This window comes from Conger conger, chromosome 19 (genome assembly GCF_963514075.1).
Source record: "Conger conger chromosome 19, fConCon1.1, whole genome shotgun sequence".
NCBI classification, from domain to species: Eukaryota; Metazoa; Chordata; class Actinopteri; order Anguilliformes; family Congridae; genus Conger; species Conger conger.
The window spans coordinates 15322327-15342080 of NC_083778.1; the positions used below are offsets into that span (position 1 = coordinate 15322327).

At 48.8% G+C, this 19754-nt stretch overlaps 1 protein-coding gene across 7 annotated transcripts in view; it reads right to left on the bottom strand.

The window, feature by feature from the left end:
* Positions 1–499: 499 nt before the first annotated feature.
* The window catches only part of ppfibp1b (PPFIA binding protein 1b), a 39797-nt gene continuing 20542 nt past the window's right edge, over positions 500–19754 (bottom strand). For 4 of the 7 annotated variants that reach the window (XM_061229365.1, XM_061229363.1, XM_061229362.1 and 1 more), the window contains 22 exons: positions 19481–19601; positions 15466–15527; positions 14968–15052; positions 13949–14082; positions 13084–13169; positions 12720–12779; positions 12513–12579; positions 11579–11611; positions 11420–11449; positions 10771–10945; positions 10131–10163; positions 8947–9088; positions 8253–8384; positions 7685–7835; positions 7228–7339; positions 6812–6900; positions 6309–6431; positions 5816–5941; positions 5014–5202; positions 3782–3955; positions 3477–3542; positions 500–2264 (listed from right to left, as the gene is read on the bottom strand). In XM_061229365.1, the coding sequence (XP_061085349.1) occupies positions 1989–2264; positions 3477–3542; positions 3782–3955; positions 5014–5202; positions 5816–5941; positions 6309–6431; positions 6812–6900; positions 7228–7339; positions 7685–7835; positions 8253–8384; positions 8947–9088; positions 10131–10163; positions 10771–10945; positions 11420–11449; positions 11579–11611; positions 12513–12579; positions 12720–12779; positions 13084–13169; positions 13949–14082; positions 14968–15052; positions 15466–15527; positions 19481–19601 (2466 nt within the window). In that variant the 3' untranslated portion in view covers positions 500–1988. Of the gene's footprint in view, positions 2265–3476; positions 3543–3781; positions 3956–5013; positions 5203–5815; positions 5942–6308; positions 6432–6811; positions 6901–7227; positions 7340–7684; positions 7836–8252; positions 8385–8946; positions 9089–10130; positions 10164–10770; positions 10946–11419; positions 11450–11578; positions 11612–12512; positions 12580–12719; positions 12780–13083; positions 13170–13948; positions 14083–14967; positions 15053–15465; positions 15528–17594; positions 17628–19480; positions 19602–19754 lie in introns of all 7 variants that reach the window. The other 3 variants (XM_061229367.1, XM_061229366.1, XM_061229364.1) reach the window with 2 other exon arrangements.

A 19754-nucleotide genomic window follows, 5' to 3' on the forward strand; every position in this document is an offset into this window, starting at 1 on the left:
GAAATAATGAATTGTTAAATAATACTGTTTATCAATAACAGGTCTTGGAGGCTTCCTGAATCTGAGAGACGAGCGCATTGCATCGGGGACTATACGGGGCGGCCTGAAACGTAGTGGTTAAGGTACATGACTGGGACATGCAAGGTCCGTGGTTCTAATCCCGGTGTAGCCACAATAAGATCCACACAGCCGTTGGGCCCTTGAGCAAAGGCCCTTAACCCTGCATTGCTCCAGGGGGAGGATTGTCTCCTGCTTAGTCTAATCAACTGTACGTCGCCCTGGATAAGAGCGTCTGCCAAATGCCAATAATGTCATGTAATGGTTTCCTCGTTTCTCCCAAAGAGGACTCGTTTATTTGAAACAGTTTCTCCACTGCTCATGATCCATGTCATCATCGGGTGGTTTTCCGTTTTTGGCAAACTTGCGCTTACACGGTTACTTAGTACAGTACAATAAGCAAACGTCTTGACCAGAACTTTGAAAACCAAGTACACACAAATAAGTTGAAATTTTATTGACACTTTTAAAAATGCTTAAGTAATGTTACACAATACATATTTGCTTTACAGATATGGGATAACAAGGGTTGCATAGCAATATTAATTTGTGCATCTTGTATATTGCTTTCTTTTTCCACTCTAAAAACATACAGAATCCCAAATAAAATCTGCTGTACGGTAGCCTGTTACAAATATGTATAATAATATAATGTAATAATTATAATAATAATAAAAATAATAATAATAATAATAATAATAATAATCCGTCTTTAGCAGTTCTCAACACAATAGTCATTGCAAAAAATGACAATTAGTTTAAATAACATGCAAGGACACTAAAGTAATTGAATTAAATATGTGTTAATGACTTGGGTGAAAAAAACATGCAGACAGACTGGTGTGGAGGACTGCCTTTCAGCGATCTGGTGGGGGGGCATTAGTCAAAGTCACGTAAAAATATCATGGACATTTTCCAGGTCTACAACTGCAACAGTGCCGGTTTTGCGGGTAGGAAAACAAGCGTTTTGGCACAAAATGTCTGACCGTGGGGGGTGGGTCCACTCATCTAATCATAGAAATGAGGCGAAACAAAATGGATGCATGAAATAACGAACTGGGCTGAGGGTAAGGGAGTGACTGTTGGCTTCAAGTGAAACCACCGATCGCACAAGTGGCTCTGTTATGGGCTAATGCGAGATACGGTTTGTCTTTTTAAAACAGATCAGCCGTCAACGAACACCGCCCCACGTCCGAAAAACTGCATGCATCGTGCTCTGAGAACGCAATCCATGTGAGCCCTGTGTCCAGTTGATGTCCTAAATTTAAAAAAATGATGCACAAAGCACATAACCTTATACAAGTCCAACACATCCAGTAACCAGCTGGTTGGCAAACTCGGGACCTGTCCAACACTGTATTATTTTCGCACTTGCATATCAATATGTGCAGGTTTCAAACAAGTTCAACCGTCTCCAACGTGTAAACAGAAAGTGGAGTAACTGAACTGGAGTGGAGCCTAAATTCACAAAATTTAAAGCTTAACATCCTCTTAATAAAAAGTCACAAGAATGTTGACACCATTTGCAAAGCCAAATGCTTTTTTTTGTGTAGTGTACGGTGAAACTGGAAAACAAACAAGAACATAGAACTTTTTTTTTTTCTTCTTTTTTTTTTTTTTTTTTTAAACCATTAAAAAAACGGACCGTAACCGCTTCGCTTAAACTACAGGCCATGAAGCCGACGTAACTGACGATCACGGAGAGAGACCGGTCGTTTCCAGCCACGACAGCACGTTCCAGCTCACGACGAGGGTCATAGATCAGCGTCCTTAAATGCACGCAGTGAATTTTTCAAAGCAGGTTTTTTTTCGGCGTCACCTTTACAATGTGATTGTGGCACGCATTCGCTCAGCGTTGCACCGCGCTGCCGAGACCGGTTACGACCGGTTTCTGTGATGTGGGCTTTTTGATTTGCGGTTGACGATAGCGGTTACCAAACATAACAGTCAGGGAGGGGTTGGGGGGAGGGGGGGGGGGGGCCCACGGCCCTGGCTCCGGTCAGGCCCGAAAAGCGAAGGTGGCGGGCAGGGGGCTGGCACAGGTCAGCTCTCGCTTCACAGCTCTCTCCCGAACGCCTCACACGTTGGAGTCGTCGTCCATCGTGGGCGAACCCGCGGACAGCTCGCAGAAGAACTCGTCCTCCTTCAGCATACTCTGGGAACAGAGAGACGGGCGCAGTTACAGGCCGGTTCAAAGAGGCCAAGCTCTACAGGAAGGGCAAAGGGAGGGGGGGGGGGCATTCAGGGTCTATTTCACTGCACTCAATTTCAGAAATGACAAATTCAGTTCATCACTGGAACAACCTTCCATAACGATGAACAAGGATCTCTGAACTCAACAGTGAGAATAAATCCACGTGCGACACTCTCCATGGTCATATATTCAGATAGTGGTGGGAGACTGAGGCCACCTCAGACCTGTTTGGGAGATCAAATTAATTTGATTGGTGGAAAAAAGTAGTAGTAGTAGGTACTTTATTGTCGCCGTGGGGGTTTTCGGTAGAAAATCATTGTTGGCGGCGTTACATAAAAACAGGCACAGCACATAGAGACAGACATATAACATCAACAGATCAGATCTTTATAAATTCAGATCTGAATTAATAAAAATAAAAAAACACGGTGCACTATAGCAGCTGCTGGTAGTTACGACATATATAACAAAATAAGAGTAGTGCTCTGGCTGGACCCGCTAGACAGAGTTAAACTAAGTGAATAAAATATAAATATAAAAAAATAAAATAAAATAAAATAAAATAAAATAAAATAAAATATTTGGGTTAGACCTTACCATTCAGGGATTTAATCACCTGTGGTATGAATGAATGTTTGGACCTGTTTTTTGAAAAGGCTGGCTGCCGGAACCTACGCCCAGAAGGTAACCGGTCGAAGGCTGTACACAGAGGGTGCTTGGGGTCAGAAATGACTCTGCTTTCTTGAGAGACCTGGTTCTGTAACTCTCTTCTAAGCTGGTCAGTTTAAAGCCCAGCAATTTGCTGGCACTGGTTACAGTTTTCCTCAGGGTTTTTTTTTCTGTGCTTCTGTTGCATTACCAAACCACCAAATAAGGCCAAAGGTTAAAACACTCTCAACAAAGGCACTGTAAAACATCTTAAGCATGGTGAGATTGACATCAAATAAGGCTAACTTTTTAAGAAAGTAAAGCCTTTGCTGTCTCTTTTTGTTAATGTATTCAGTATATTTGTCCCACTTCAGCTTATTTGTGTATAAAATAAACAACAAGGCAGATAAAACGCAGCCTTGAGGAGAGCCTAAAATGATTGAGAGTTGACTCCAGCTCCACCAACAGTATATTTTGTGAAAGCTCACTGTTCCAGACCATGGTTTTTTTTTTTTGACCCGGGAACTGTGTCATTCTCAGGGAGGGTGAGGGCGTACGAACGGGACTCGACCCCTACCGTCAGGTTGTTGATCCCCTCAGAGAATGCGCCGATTTGTCTCACAGTCCCTTCCGAGTCCTCCATCTGCGGGCGGACACATAAAACATCAGGAAGACAACCAGAGACCAGCTGAACTGGTGGGGACTGCAGGCCAGGGTGTATGGGCTCATCTCTTCCCCCGTAATTTCAATAGTCAAGAGCGGGCAGAGCGTTTGATACATGCGTTTATCGACACGGTTGTTTACGATACGGCGAGCTCTCGACACGCGTGTTTAGGACATTCTCAGCACGGGAGGGTGCTGGAGTGAGTGACCAGCCCTGACCTGCTGGAGCCGGTCCAGGTCGTCCTCGTACAGGTGCAGCTCCCCGGCCCGGTGGCCGGTCTGGAAGCTCTTGCCCTTGGGCATCTCCACGTCCATGGGGCACACGTACTCCTCACTGTCCTCCTGACGCCTGCGCCGCAGACTGCCAAAGCTGCCGAACGACAGCTTCTTCGGCTGGAGACGCGCACACACACATATATGCACACACGCACACACACACACACACACACACACACACACAGTTACACACACACAGTTACACACATGCACGCACACACACACATACACACACACAGACAGACAGACACACACACAGTTACACACACACAGTTACACACACACACATAGACAGACAGACAGACACAGACACACAGACACGCACACGTGCGCGCACACACACAGACGCGCACACACGCACACAAGCAGACGCGCACACACGCAGACGCACACACACGCAGACGCACACACACGCAGACGCACGCGCACGCACACACACACGCAGGCGCACGCACACACACACGCAGACGCACACACACACACACACGCACGTGCGCGCACACACCAAACACACATGCAGATACGCACGCGGACACACACATGCAGACAGACACACATGCATGCACACAAAACACATGCATGCACACACGTACACACACATCACATGCACACACAGATACATACAGACAGAGAGACAGAGAGACAGACAGATACACAGACACGCACAGACAGAGAAACACATGTCAGCTGTGAGGAGAAACAGCATGCCCTGGAAGCCTGCAACCAAGACGCAGAACTGCTGCTCATGCTCGCTTCAGTGTCAGCCAAGACCTGCTGCTTTTTCCACCCTCCCTTAAATGGCTAGCATTTATATAGCACCTTTATCCAAAGCGCTGTACAATTGATGCTTCTCATTCACACACACACACTTGCTCAGGAACACTTCGACACAGCCCAGGCGGGGGATCGAACCGGCAACCCTCCAACTGGCAGACGACTGCTCTTACTGCCTGAGCCAATGAGACGGCTGCTCTTACTGCCTGAGCCAATGAGACGGCTGCTCTTACTGCCTGAGCCAATGTCGTCCCTCAACCTGGGACCCAGGCGTGAAGGCAGTCCGGCCTACCCGCAGCACTTATTGTCCAGTTACAGGAATCACCCGCGGGAGGAGAGAAAACCCGGGCTGGACTAACTCCAGTGCAGGACCGGGGTTTGACGCTGTGAGGGGGCCCTACCTTGACTTTGGCGGTGGCGGTGAGCGGGGTGTAGTCGGGGCACTCCAGCTGCTCCTGTTTGAGGTGCTGGGCCTCGTCCCCCACCAGCAGGTGGAAGTGCGTGGCCAGGTGGCGCCGCAGGAGGGTCTTGCTGGGCGGGATGTTCAGCAGCAGGGCCATGGTCTCCACGTTGAACCGCGGCTCCAGCACCTGCCGGGACAGCGCCGTTACGAGCCTGGACCCGAACCCGGACCCAAACCCGGACCAGAGCCCGGACCCAAACCCGAGCCTGAACCCGAACTGTTCCGCAGCACGGTACACTTGGTCTTCCCGTAAAAAAGCGAAAGTACATCTCTGCTAAAAAGCTAAACTACATCTGTTCAAAAGCTAAAATAGCATCTGTTAAAAAGCTAAACTACATCTGTTTAAAAAAAAAAAAGCTAAAGTTAATTGTTCTGTTAGAAATCTAAACTGCATCTCTGTTAAAAAGCTAAAATTTTTGTGGAAAGACAAGCAGATCTCGAAACCTCCTGTGGAAAGCTGAGGGGATCTCGAAGCAGATCTCATTATGTTACATTACATTACAGTACAGTAATTTAGACACTCTTTTCCAGAGTGAAGTACAGTAAATACGAATGAGAAGGGGATCTCTAAACTTCCTGCGGGGAGCTGAGCGGATCTCTAAACTTCCTGCGGAGAGCTGAGCGGATCTCTAAACTTCCTGTTTAGAGAGCTGAGGGGATCTCTGAGGGGATCTCTGAGGGGATCTCTGAGGGGATCTCTGAGGGGATCTCTGAGGGGATCTCTTGAGCGGATCTCTCACCATCAGGCCCCCGTGCACCCCGCTGCCCCGCAGGTTGGGCGCATACTCGGCCAGGTCCACGGACCTCAGCCACTCCATCACTCTGTGATTGGTCCACTGCGAGATCTCCGCTGGGGTCACGTGATTCTGGGGGACGCAGAGGAGAGAAAGCCAGAGAGAGAAAGGAGGAGTATTTTTCATGTTTTTATCGTTTCTATCCATAGACCTTACATTTCAAGCAGAAATGATGCATTTAAATATTTCTGTTTAAAAAAAGAACAAAACTAAATTTATGCTACTCCCCCCAGATTTTTCTCCCAATTCGGAGTGGTCACTCATGCTCACGCCACAGAAAAACCTTGATCCGGGACAGTGCAGATCAAAGCACAAGCTCTCCTGCACTCCCCTGGATCGGCAGCGGCAACGGGACAGAACCGTCAAAGACCAGCCAGCCAGCCCAGGGCAAACCCCCACACCCCGCCCCCTGCGCCGGGATTGGCCCGCCGACTCTGACCTCATCGGAGGGGCGGCGCCGCAGGCAGTTGGGCTCGTAGTTGTTGAGCCGCAGGACCTGGATGGCCCTCTTGATGCTCAGGTGGTGGAGAACACTGCCCACTTTCAGGGACAGCAGGTCGTCCTGAGGACAGCAGGACCACACTTAGAGGGAAGCTTACACACTTACAGAGAGAAGTCTGACAGAGGGAAATCACAGAGAATTACAGAGGGAAATCACTCACACACTTAGACGGAAGTCTGACAGACCTACAGAGAGAAATCACTGGGACTTACAGAGGGAAGTCTGACACACTTAGAGGGAAACTCATTCACACATTTAGAGGGAAATCGGACATACTTACAGAGGGAAATCACAGACAGTCTTACAGAGGGAAATCACCAGCCGACACACAGAGGGGAAACTCACTGACAGACTCAGAGGGAAATCACTGAGACTTACAGAGATAAATCACTGACAGACAGACAGCATGTTCCTCATCCCGACACAGAGGGGCAACTCACCACAGTCATGTAGTGAAGCATGCGGCCGTCCACCCTGCCCTCATCGAACTGGGTCTTATACTGCGGCAGGCCGATGTCATCCAGCCACCCTGGGAGAGAGGGAGCAGGGACAAGGAAGTGTGAGGATGAGAGAGACAGAGTGAGAGAAAATAAGCACATGAAAGATGTGCAAGGATGGTCGAAAGAGCATGAGGACAGAGACGGTAGGAGTAGAAACTCCACAAACTTGCAGTTCTCACACTCGCGGGCGTACACAAGGAAGCAGGCTCACTTAGTGGTCGCCCAGGAGTAGTGGAGTATGTGTGGGAGAGTGTGCACTTACTGGTCACCCAGGAGTAGTGGAGTATGTGTGGGAGAGTGTGCACTTACTGCTCACCCAGGAGTAGTGGAGTATGTGTGGGAGAGCACGCACTTACTGGTCACCCAGGAGTAGTCGAGTTTTCCTTTGTTATCGTCCTCCTCTGAGCCCAGGGCCTGCAGGGCGAGCTGCAGCTTCTTCCTGTGCAGGGCGTGTTTTATACCCAGCTCCTGCGGACACACACACACACACACACACACAATACAACAATCACACACACACACGTATGTATGCACACGCACGCACGCGCGCACACACACACACACACACACACACACACACACACACACACACACACACACACACACACACACACACACACACACACACACACACACACACACACACACACACACACACACACACACACACACACACGATACAACATTCACACAAGCCGCAGACACAATCCAAATGTAAATGCAGTGTGCACACTACCCAAGACTGAAATAGTTCACAAACTGTCCAAAAGCGAAATTGACACTGAGGTCAACGATAACAGAGCCGTGACTCACCCTCTCCAGGTCGTGCTGGGAGGCCTGCAGGAGCGTCTGGCCCGAGGTGATCCACTGCTTGGCCAGGCCCACGTGCACGCCCAGACCCTGCTCCTGGAGCCAGGCGCACACCTGGTCCTTCGTCCACCTGGCGAAGGGCGTGTCCAGCTCGCTGCAGGACAGGAAACCGGGGGTTATGCCGCAGTCTTAAGGCACCCTACATTTTTTTTTTTTTTTTTTTTCAATATATATATTTTTTTTTTGTTTACTGCCCATCCCCGTTATAGGGGTCCATATTCTAATATGAACTTATAAAAAGATCCCTTAAAGGTGCAATAGCTAAGTTTTTTGTGTTAAAACGTTGTTACACGACCATTGTATATCCCGTCCTATCATTGAAAAACGTCAGAATGTTTACAGAGAAGGGGGAGGGATTAACGGTGTTGTGGTTTGAGCGTGTTTGTCGCTGCGATTCATCTCTTGACCGTGAGAAGTCTGAAATGACCTATTGTACCTTTAATCCAATTTCTCTACTTGTGCAGACTGGAAGCTGCCTGGCTGATCTGGGAACAGCTCTTTTTTTTCTTACTTGTTTCCGCGCTGCAGGTCGCGTGACCAGCCAAGCCGGGGGCCGGCGGTGGCCCTGACTCCGCCCCGCTTGAACTCTGTCTCTGACATGTCTTCGTCAGGGTTAAATGTAGTGGACTGGCTTCTCTTCAGCCTAGAGATGTAAAAAAAAAAAAAACGGTTAGCTTTTAGCATTTTGTGCACTGCATTTATACTGTAGCAGGATGAGCAACACAATCCAAAGGGACTTGCCATTGATGGTGCAAGATGTCCATGTGTAGCATAGCATAGCATAGCATAGCATAGCATAACATAGCATAACATAGCATAACATAGCATAACATAGCATAACATAACATAACATAACAATGAAAACAGGCCATTCAGCCCAGCAATGCTTGCCTTTTCTTACTGGCCGGCTAGCCCTGTTCCTGTTTCACTCCAACCCTAACAAAACACACCCTCATTCAACAGCCAGAGATCGTGTTGAGCTGCTAACGAGTAGAGTCCGGTGTGCCAAATTAGGGTTAGAGTGAAATCCTCCAGGACGGGAGATCCAGGAACAGGGTTGGGCAGCCCTGGTGTAGACAGAACAGGACATGCCATGCCATGCCATGCCATGCCATTAAATTAATAAAGCAAACTTGGTCAATGTAACTTTTAGGTCAAAGGCCATGCAGAGTCATCAAATCGAAGACAAATAAACGCTGACTCACTTGCCGAAGAGCTTCTTGATCCCTCGGGACTTCTTCTTGCCTTCCGGAGAGGAGGGCAGCGTGTGGGTGCTGTCGCTGTCGGCCGAGCGGTGGGGCACCCCGGCTAAATCCAGGTGGTCCGTTCCCTCCCGCTCAGTCTCCGCTGCACAGACACACACCCGCAGGCGTCAGTCCCACACAAACTCCCAGAGTGCAACAGCACTCGGGAAATACAAAGCATGCGAGCATCAGCGTCACAAAGACCACTCGGTGTCCCACACAAAGTCCCACAATCCACCAGCACTCGGGAACTACAAGCATGCAAGCGTCAGCATCACACGGACAACTCGGTGTCCCACACAAGCTCCCACAATGCAACAGCACTTGGGAACTACAAGTATGTAAGCATCAGCATCACATGGACCACTCAGTGTCCCATACAAACTCCCACACAAACTCCCACAATCAACAGCACTCTGGAACTACAAGCAGCAGGGTGTGGACTACAATTCCCACAATCCACCTGTGGTTGTGAGCAGAAATGCCGAAGGGCACCCATTTCATGGCTGCAAGACATCAGTAAGACTACAAACCATCTGTAAGCAGCGGCAGATGGAATTCCACAATAACACAGCAACTTTTCACGCCACGGTAGCCAAGCAATGAGGAACAAGGGATGTTTCAAATTCACGACACACAATCACAATCTACTCCAGCCTGCTTCAACTGAGGCGAAAACCTTTCCGTCAGGCAGTTGCAAAGTCGCCCGTACAGGCGCAGAAGTGCAATGACGTCAAGCTTTGGGGACTTTGCTGCACCGGGTGACGGTCGACTGGAGGGGGAGGCGACGATGACACATACGGCAAGCGGATCTCATGCTGGGCAAGCCTGAGACGCATCGTGCCGATTGGCTAGTTCATCTCAAGCAACCACCACCAAAAGGACAGGGTTCACACAAGGGGGTCCTGACGGAGGAGAAAGGAGACTCCATGACAGAGCAGCTGCTAGGGGAGGCACCCTGCATTTCCAAACCCAAAGTCCACCGGCCCCAATGGGAGTCTGGAGTCTCCTTTCTTCAACCGTACAGCTGGATAAAAGCACTATCCACACGGGGTGGGGGTAGACAAAGTTGCAGCCATTTTTCTGGAGTGGCCATCCTGCAGGCGCCGTCTGCTGATGGGGAGGGGGGGGGGTCGATACTGTACCTAGCATGGGCGCACTCGCACTCCGGCTGCGGTCTTCAGGGCAGGGCAGAGTGGAAAGGTCAAAGGTTACCACGCAATCGGGACGAGAACACAGAGTGCCAACAGCGAACAGCCACAGAGCACAACACGCGCCACTGCTAACAGTCACGAAAGGCCCGGCGTCATATGACAGGATGCTGGTTAGGGGTTACCCAGCTAACGCAGTCCTCCTGCTTCATGAAATACCTCCTGGACCGGGCTCAAACGAGAGCTTTCCCTCCCATTGGTCCGTCTCAGGTAAAGACCGGGACCCCAAGCTTTACAATGGAAGGTCCCAGTCGATGGACAGCTGTACACTTAACTGAACACCATTACATTATGCCAACATTACAAGTCAACTGTTCATTGCTGTTCCAGTTGTAGACCCTGTGTGCAATGGTTTCAATTTCAAATTAAAGTGCAGACTCTCAGGTTATGGTATGCACATCTACATGCACATAAGTGCACTGTGTCCAAATACTTACGGACCTCACTGTACATGAAAGAGCCTCATACAAATACGCATTTGTACTTGAAATACAACTGATCCCTGACTAGACGGGTCTTGAAATACCCCCACCACCCCAACCCGCCCCGGGGGCAAACGGCGGGAGCCTCTCACCCAGGTTGGGGGCGCTGGCGGTCCTCTTGCCCCCGCGGATCTTGAAGAAGCCGCGGCCGAAGGACGAGCGCGCCTTCCTGGAGCCGAAGCTGTCGTCTGCGGGGCTGGCTGAGGCGGGCGGGGGGGACCGGGGCGGCAGCGTGCTGATCTTACTCAGCTCCTCACGGGCCTTCGTCTGGGGGACGGGGACGGGGACGGGGACGGGGACGGGGACGGGGGGGGAGAAAGAGTAACATGATAAAATAATACATTTGTTATTTGATGCTACTGGATTTGAATCCAGCGCGTTGCTGTGCCTAGAATTCCCTGCAGGGGGCGATGATGGGACGGCTCAAAACTGCATGCCGCTCAGTGAAAATGATTGGCGACAGCTCCTGATGTGCGTGCCTCCAAAAAAAAAAAAGTATTTAGGTTTCCCTGAAAGCCGCTGAACAGGTGTTCACTCCGCACTCAATATGCATGCAGCCAATGATGCAGCTGCACACAGGCAAAACATGCAGGCGACGAGACACACGCGAAAAATAAAAACAAGAATGTCCGCACTCTTCTGAAGAGGCGACATGATATTCTCAAGCGTCTATGTGCAAGCGGGAAGGCGTCCATCTCACGCAAGCTCGTACACGCTCGAGGCTTTCTGAAGGATGCTAACCTTTATGAGCAGGAAGAGGTGTTCGGCCATCTAAAGAGGAAAGGACAGCCCCCGCAGCGGGGAATGGAGAGAAGATGGGAGTGTGAGAAAAGACGACAGTCTGCCAAGAACAGGGGAAAGCAGGGTGGAGGAAAGGAAGGAAGGAAGGAAAATGCTCACCTCTGCAGGCGTCTGGTGAACCGACATCGACTTCTACAACCGCAAAACACCACAGTATGAGTACTTCTACAACTACAAAAGACCACAATATGAGCACTTCTACAACGACAAGACAACAGTATGAGTACTTCTACAACTACAAAAGACCGCTCTATGGGAACACCTACAACTGCAAAAGATCACTCTATGGGAACTTCTACAGCTACAAAAGACCACTCTGGGAACTTCTACAACTACAAAAGACCACTCTATGGGAACTTCTACAATGAAAAAAGACAGCAATATGAGAACTTCTACAACTACAAAAGACCACAGAATGAGAACGTCTCCAACAACAGAAGACCACAGTATGAGAAAAACACCACATATTTCTTATATAATCTCCCTGTTCAGTTTCACTAAAAAAGCAAGGGTGTCAGGATTCCCAAATTCAGGATTCAATCAACCCAACAAGTTCAACAAGTGTGATAAGACCCTGAAGACAGAGGGAAGCCGCTCAGGAGAGCTCAATGGTCTGACCACAAGACAACTGAAGCAAATGTTATGCCTGACCAACATGGATCCCAAGCAAACGCGGGACAGCAAGGGTAGACAGCTTGCAAGACGTTCTCATTACACCGCATGGGATGAAAGACTTCTGCGGATTTAAATGCTTGGTTGCATGTCCCCTATGAAGTTTTGAGTGTAGAATGACTCAAAATAACACCTTTACAGGAGCATTACCTGGTGCTGGTAAGCTCTGGAAGGCAGGCATTTCTATCTGTGGAACTCTTGCCCATAAATATCAGAATCAAGATTAAACAAAAGAAAGAAAAAAATAATAATAATCGGCACAACCGCAATTGACCCAAAGTGGAAAGAGCAGCCCTCCAGGGCAAGTCAGAGACACCCGCCCAAGATGGCGTCCCACGTCGATAGGCGCAGACCACCTTACCTTCTCGTCACCCTTGCCGTTGATCAGGTCATCCAGGCTTCCTCCTGCCTTGGGGAGGTCCGCCTCTCTGTAACGGAAAATTCAGAAACGGTCAAGGCTCACCTCCGAGAGAGAGAGAGAACACTGAGCAGCCATTTTAGGTCACTGTGTGCACCGGAAGCTTCCGGAAAAGCTTGTGGAAGCAACGCCGACAGGCGGCATACTCACCGCTGACTGCTGCACGACGGCGACTCCAGGAGCGCGGATGCGTCTTGGCTGTCTCCATCGCTGTGACAGGACAAAAGAGTTGGGACACCATCACGGTTCTGATATACGCACCTGCTGGTATATACTGTACTGTGCAAAAGTCTTAGGCAAACGAGATTCATCAAGAACAATTTGGTCTTTCTTCTCTTTTTTGAGATAGTTGATCACTACGTTGAGTTTGGCACTCCACGTGGAATTAAATCTCATAAACGATGCCAGCGAGTTGGAAACTGAACTCGTCGGTCTCGTGGGAAATCGAGGAAGAGGACCGAGAGACCGTGACATGACAGCGAGGCGATGATGATGATGATGATGGCGGTCTCACCTGACAGCCGTTACCCGCTCTGGCTCTCCCGCCTCGGTCAGGTCAGAGGTCGGAGCAGCGGCGGACCCTTGCGTGAGAGCCGCAAGCTGCAGGCCAAACAAAATGGAAATGAGAGTGAATATTAATGCAGACTATAAAGCAGGCGTGTGATCCATGACATTACATCAGCATACCCTTTTCTTTTTTAGGCCTTTTTCAGCTTTATTGGACAGTATATAGTATAGAGAGACAGGAAGAATGGGAGCGAGAGAGAGGGGAAGACATGCGACAAATGTCGGACGGACGGATTCGAACCGCCGACGTCGCGGCTCGCAATGAGCATGCGGTCAGTGCTCTACAGGCTGCGCCACCGAGACAACCCAAGCATATCCTTTTCTTACAGCAATGTATTTGACCCAGGTCTGGAATAACCAGGTGGCAAGAGGAGGAGGAACTGTGTCTGGATGATGTAATCACATCAGATACGGATGCAGATAAAATAACTATACAGGTCACAGCTTATTCTGAGGTCAAGATGGAACGTGCCAAATTATATGCTCATGATGGCGGAATCATCATTTTTGGGTGGTTTCCCTTGCATGACTATCAGCAGTTTTCCATGATCTGGCAGACTTTTGGTCAGACCATTGTCTGAGAGCAAAACAGCCAGCAGGTGTTCTTTCAGCAAGAGTGAAGGCAAACCGATGATATTTGGAGACTAACGTGAAAGCAAAGCTACAATACTGAGAATAGAGTGTGGTTGTCAGATCACAGATGTTTCAGTGTGTCAAAATGTTCAGTTATTGATATTAATTCGCATTTATTATACACATTTTTTAAATTGGATGTGCCATTCGAGAGCGAGCAGCGCCCGACTGCACTGTACCTCCTCAGTGATAGTCCCCGCCGCCTCTTCGACGCCGATTAGAGTGGCCTTCTCTAAATCCGTGGCGCCGGAATCGCCCGCTTGTGCCGATGCCGATACCGAATCCTCGCTGTGACTCTCCTCGCTGTCTAGGTCTGGATCGGGAACAGATACATTTGCGTGTTACAAGTGAGCCGCAAGGCCATCCAGAACTTTCCAAAATGACCCTTCACTTATCGTGCTTCCTTTTTTTCCCACTACCCCTTTTACTTTACTTTTCTTTTTTCTACTATTTTTCACAAGCATGCATCCTTTACATTATATTACATTAATGGCATTGGGCAGACGCTATCATCCAGAGCGACTTACAGTTGATTAGACTAAGGAGGAGACAATCCTCCCCTGGAGCAATGCAGGGTTAAGGGCCTTGCTCAAGGGCCCAACGGCTGTGCGGATCTAATTGTGGCTACACCTGGGATCGAACCACCGACCTTGCGGGTCCCAGTCATGTAACTTAACCACAATGCTACAGGCCGTCCTGTACGCTATCCTCCTCTGAAACATGGGGTGACCACTCCCAATTTTTCTCAAACTTTGTGTAAATATTGTTCAACGTTCATAAGAGAACATGGCCAAAATTCGGCCTCGTTGGATTTGTCATTCTAGAGATATTGGCTCCTCTGAGACGTGAGGGGTGAACCCCTCGTTGGATTTGTCATTCTAGAGATATTGGCTCCTCTGAGACGTGAGCTGCTGTTATCCGGCAAAACTTTTCTACTTGGTGCTCACACAGTCACTGCTGGAGTGGAGGCGTGCACTTCCAAGTCCAGCAGGGATCATTAAATCACAGTCCTTGACAGCTGATAACTGCTGGCTTTCCACCCACCCTTTAACCAGGGATGCAGTAGCACTATTCGGGGGGGGGGGGCGGGGGCGGTAATTACAAAACCAGGACTGGATTCAGATTTGATGATCCCTGAAGTACAACCTCCGCAGACCGCAGTACCGCATCCAACCACAGGGGGTCGTGCAATCCCCACCTTTCTTGGCTTGCTGCGACATCAGCGTGTCCTGACCCCGGCGGTACCGTCCCAGGACAGCCCTCAGCTCCTCAATCTTGCGATCCTGCAGGTGCAGGAAAAAAACAAAAAAAACATGGCGTGTTGTGTGGCTCCAAACACCGTAAAAAAAACAGGTGAAGAACGAGCGTCGACTGATTTCAACATCTGTGCTAAATGGCCCTTATTATTAATGAGGCCAAAAATATTTCTACCAAGTTAGCAAGACTACAGAGGCAGGCTGCTCTGGCATGCGTGGTGAAAACCCTTTACTGGGGCCCAGTGTGGAAAGGGGCCAGAACTCATTTGTGCAGCAGGGCAAATGCCTTTCACAGCCGATTATACTGCTGATATATTTCTTTCCAAATATAAGCACTTCAAATAAATATCTGAAAGCACCATTAATTTGCGTATACTTTCCCATATGTTGAATTTGGGATCTCGGTAGGGGAGGGCAGACAGAGAGCCGGACGAGCTCACCTTCTCTTCGTTTGCCGTCAGTAAGGACTCCACCGCCTTTTTCATCCGCTGCACTTCGAAATCTGAAAGCAACGGAGCGGGGCTCAGCGGGGGCGCAGGTAAACTGGACAGACGCCGACCCACAAAAACGGGCACGTGGCTTCATTTCACAGGAACGCGCCTGACACAGTTTGAGGGCCCCAGACCTGGGACAATTACATAATCGTTCTGGATTCAAATACTTTTCTGCGCTCAACTGATCTTGCCTGGTGCAATAGAGCCAACTAAGAAGACGAGAAGGTGGGGCTTGTGAGAGCATTTCATCAGTAGTTCCAATACACCAGACAAGCTCAGTCAAGCATAGAAAAGTATTTGAATCCAAAACAAATTACGTATTTGACCCAGGTCTGGTTAGGTGAAATCCGCACATTTTGCAAAGGGTGGTGGGGGGGGGGAAGGGGAGGGGCCTCAGCGGGAGGGGTGTGTGCTGTAGCGGTGGGGGAGGGGCCTCAGCAGGAAAGGGGTGTGGCTGCAGCGGAAAGGAGCAGTCCTGCCAGCATGACATCACAATATTGGTGGGGGGTGAACCCCTGAACAGCCCCAACCACCCGTTGCCGTGGCAATATTTCCAAAAGAGCCTTAAGACACTGTTGGGAAATTTCTGTACACAAGAAGGAGGCGCCACACACAGGGATGCCGAAACAGCTGGAATTACCGGGGGGCAAGAGGAGGAACTGTGTCCAGACGATATAATCACATCAGATACGGATGCAGATAAAAGCTTTGGCACAAGAACTATACAGGTCACACAGCTTATTCTGAGGTCAAGATGGAACGTGCCAAATTATATGATCGTGATGGCGGAATGGAGCATACCAAATTATAATTTTTGGGTGGTTTCCCTTGCATGACTATCAGCAGTTTTCCACGGTCTGGCAGACTTTTAGTCAGACCGTTGTCTGAGAGGGAAAAACAAGCCAGCAGGTGTTCTTTCACGCGATGTGAACAGCTCTTTGCTGGCAAAATACGCTCCAAAGTAGTGTGACTCATCCCGCCAGCTGAATCCTGGCAGGGAAGGACCAGGCAGAAATGTAATTCATGGGAAGGCCAAACATTCAGGAGTTTAGCTGATGCTGTTCGACAAAGAGACTTGCACAACCGTAAAACACAATCAGATTCATCAGCTTCTGACTGGGTACGTAACTTATTAGGTACATACTTCAACTTATTAAGTTGTTGGGTTGTCTGCTGGGTCATTCAGTGTCAATTCAAAAAACACTTTTGGACCACATCGTCATCGGACAGAGATTTTAATGAGATTTGTAATGCTGATTCGGCCTTATAAGAAACCCCTAGAACCAAAATGACACTCGTCTCGGATTGCTGGTCTGGGAGATACGAGCTAACACAAATTGCACTGATTAGCGTGCCCCCAATTACTTTGAATTGTGATGTCTCCACAACTGTAGGTCGAAGGGAAATGGTTCTTATATCACTGCAGAGGTCTTCATCAGCTCTATTGTGTACATATACATGACCTTTCACCCCAAAATGAAAGGTAACAGAGTTATCAGTGATTATCTAGAAATCTGATTCGCAGATTTCTCGATAATATTTTAAAATAGATAGAATTTTCACCAAAGTTAGGCCGTAATGTCAACACCATCTCCAGAAAATTTGGACTTGGATATTTTAGTCATTGCCGAGATATCATTACTGATCTGAAAGAGCAGCACACAATTTTGGATGACTAATTCCTGGTTTTCCAGCCTCCCTTTATCTGGGAGACCCCGATGTGTCTGGATATTTTGGGTAAAATATTTCCCACAAAAAAGTATGAACTCATACTTCTTTTTTTTTTGTAAACCACAAAAAAATGGAATAGTCTGAGGTAAGTCGACACAAAAGCTCTTTGCAATATAAAATAAAGAGTATGCACGTGACGTGTCAGAATGCAATGAAGGCCTCTCAAAAACGGTGAACGTTATCTGAAATGAGGCACATGTACGGGAGGTGACTCAACTCCCTGCTGAGTAAACAGGTCTGGAATGGCTCTTTGCCCGTGCATGCAAACCGTGAGCAGCCAGCAGAAATATGCAAAGATTTAAAAAGGGTCTGGAGGTTGAGAAAGTGAATTAAACCACCCTTACGTTTCTCTCTGAGTTTCCTCTTAGACGTTTCCTCTGTGTGGGACACAACCGTTAAACAGACAGTTTAAGGTGCTGTGGAAACAGACACGTGTAAGATTGCTGGGGAAATGGATAAGTGTACGATGCTGTGGAAAACGGATGTGTGATAAAGTGTCGCCTGGGTCCTGTTTTCCATTAGCAGTGATGTCGCTGCTGGTTGAGTGTCGTTGGTAAAAGTGCATAAAACATTCATCAACATTAAGACCATCAGAATGAAGACCCCCAGGACCAGAGTGAGGGCAGCCCAGAGCCTAGTGGCTAAGAAGGTTTGGTGGTTCGGCCTTTGAAGTCACTTTAGATAAATAGTTGTTCTCTTTATCTCTACCTCAGCTGGTGTGGGGTGTGGTGAGCATTCTGGCGTAAAATGGCCGCCATCGCATCACCCAGGGGGGTGCTACGCACTGGTGGTGGTCGAGGCGAGTTCCCCCTCATCACTGTAAAGTGCTTTGAGTGTCTGACAAGGGCTATATAAATGCAAGGAATTCTTATTATTAAATGGAAGGATTTTTCAACATCAGCGAACAAAACCATTTTTTAAAGTCTTTACAAAGCTGAACAGAGAAGCTAGTCTGGGAAAAAAAAAAAAAAAACCTTGTTTATATTTTTTGGCTTTAAAAACATTCCATGTCCAAACCAGAATTCGACAGTGAGTATGGCTGAAGGCCACATGATGTCACTGTCCAAAACAGGAAAAGAAGCATATCTTATTTTTCTGACCTCGGTTATTCACAGATTAAAGTTCGGCTGCTACATCTCATTCCAGAGGCACGGCCAAAAATAACACTGGCGGAGGCGCCAACTTTTGAAAAATAAATAAACCTTTTTATTTTGCCAATTTAAACAAAGCCGTCGTAGAATACAAATGGCTCAACATGTGGCATCAACTCTTTCGGCCCCAAGCCCAATATGAAGTAGCCCTCGTTGAGAAAGATGAGAACTTTTTAGGGTTTATTCGGGGCTCAAAAAAATTGCAAAGCAGTCATTTTTGATCGATTGAAGAGGTCAAGAGTGCCAGATGGCACTCTTGGGATTTTCTGGTAGTTACGCTTGAATGTCATATGGCACTCTCGGGACTGAAATGGTTAAACATGCAAATTCCAGGGTTTCATGTTCCGACTGAGCCAAATCATACTTATGAATATGAATATGAATATTTGATGAAATACAGCGCTATGCTTTGTTGATGCGTGCATTTGAACACAGCATATAGCGTATATATATTCCATAAAATGAAAGAAATTCGAACACTTGAGATTTTACGTCATCGTGCGCCAGTGGCCGTGTACGTCGATCAAACGTCTCAATTCTCCGTTCCCCTCCAATCAACACCCTTTCAGGCAGCCGTTTCCATTGTCCCCCCCACCTCCCCATCTCACATCAGTCAAACCCACCCCCCGCACTTCCCCCTGAAAGATTTGTTTCACAGTGACTTTAAGGGACTTAGAGGCTGCCTGTTGCTGCCTGTGGCTGCTCATAGGCTGCTCGTGGCTGCTCCTAGGCTGCTTGTTGCTGCCTGTGGCTGCTCCTAGGCTGCTTGTTGCTACCTGTGGCTGCTCCTAGGCTGCTTGTTGCTGCCTGTGGCTGCTCCTAGGCTGCTTGTTGCTGCCTGTGGCTGCTCCTAGGCTGCTTGTTGCTGCCTGTGGCTGCTCCTAGGCTGCTCGTGGCTGCTCCTAGGCTGCTTGTTGCTGCCTGTGGCTGCTCCTAGGCTGCTCGTGGCTGCTCCTAGGCTGCTCGTGGCTGCTCCTAGGCTGCTTGTTGCTGCCTGTGGCTGCTCCTAGGCTGCCTGTAGCTGCCTGTGGCTGCTCCTAGGCTGCCTGTGGCTGCTCGCGGCTGCTCCCTGCTCCTACCTCTCTCCGAGCCGTCTGCGCCTCCCGTCCCTGCGCCTCCCCGCAGGTACGACTCCTCCTGCAGCATCTTCAGCTCCCCGTCCCTCCCGTCCAGCTGCCTCCTCAGCGTGGCCAGCTCCTCCTGCAGGGGAGAGAAACAGGGCCGCTCCTCTTTAAACATCCCATAATGTACACCTCCCCAGTGTTTCATTTTATGTCCTGATATCCATAAATGGAGAATGGTAAATGGCTGGCATTTATGTAGCGCCTTCATCCAAAGCGCTGTACAATTGAT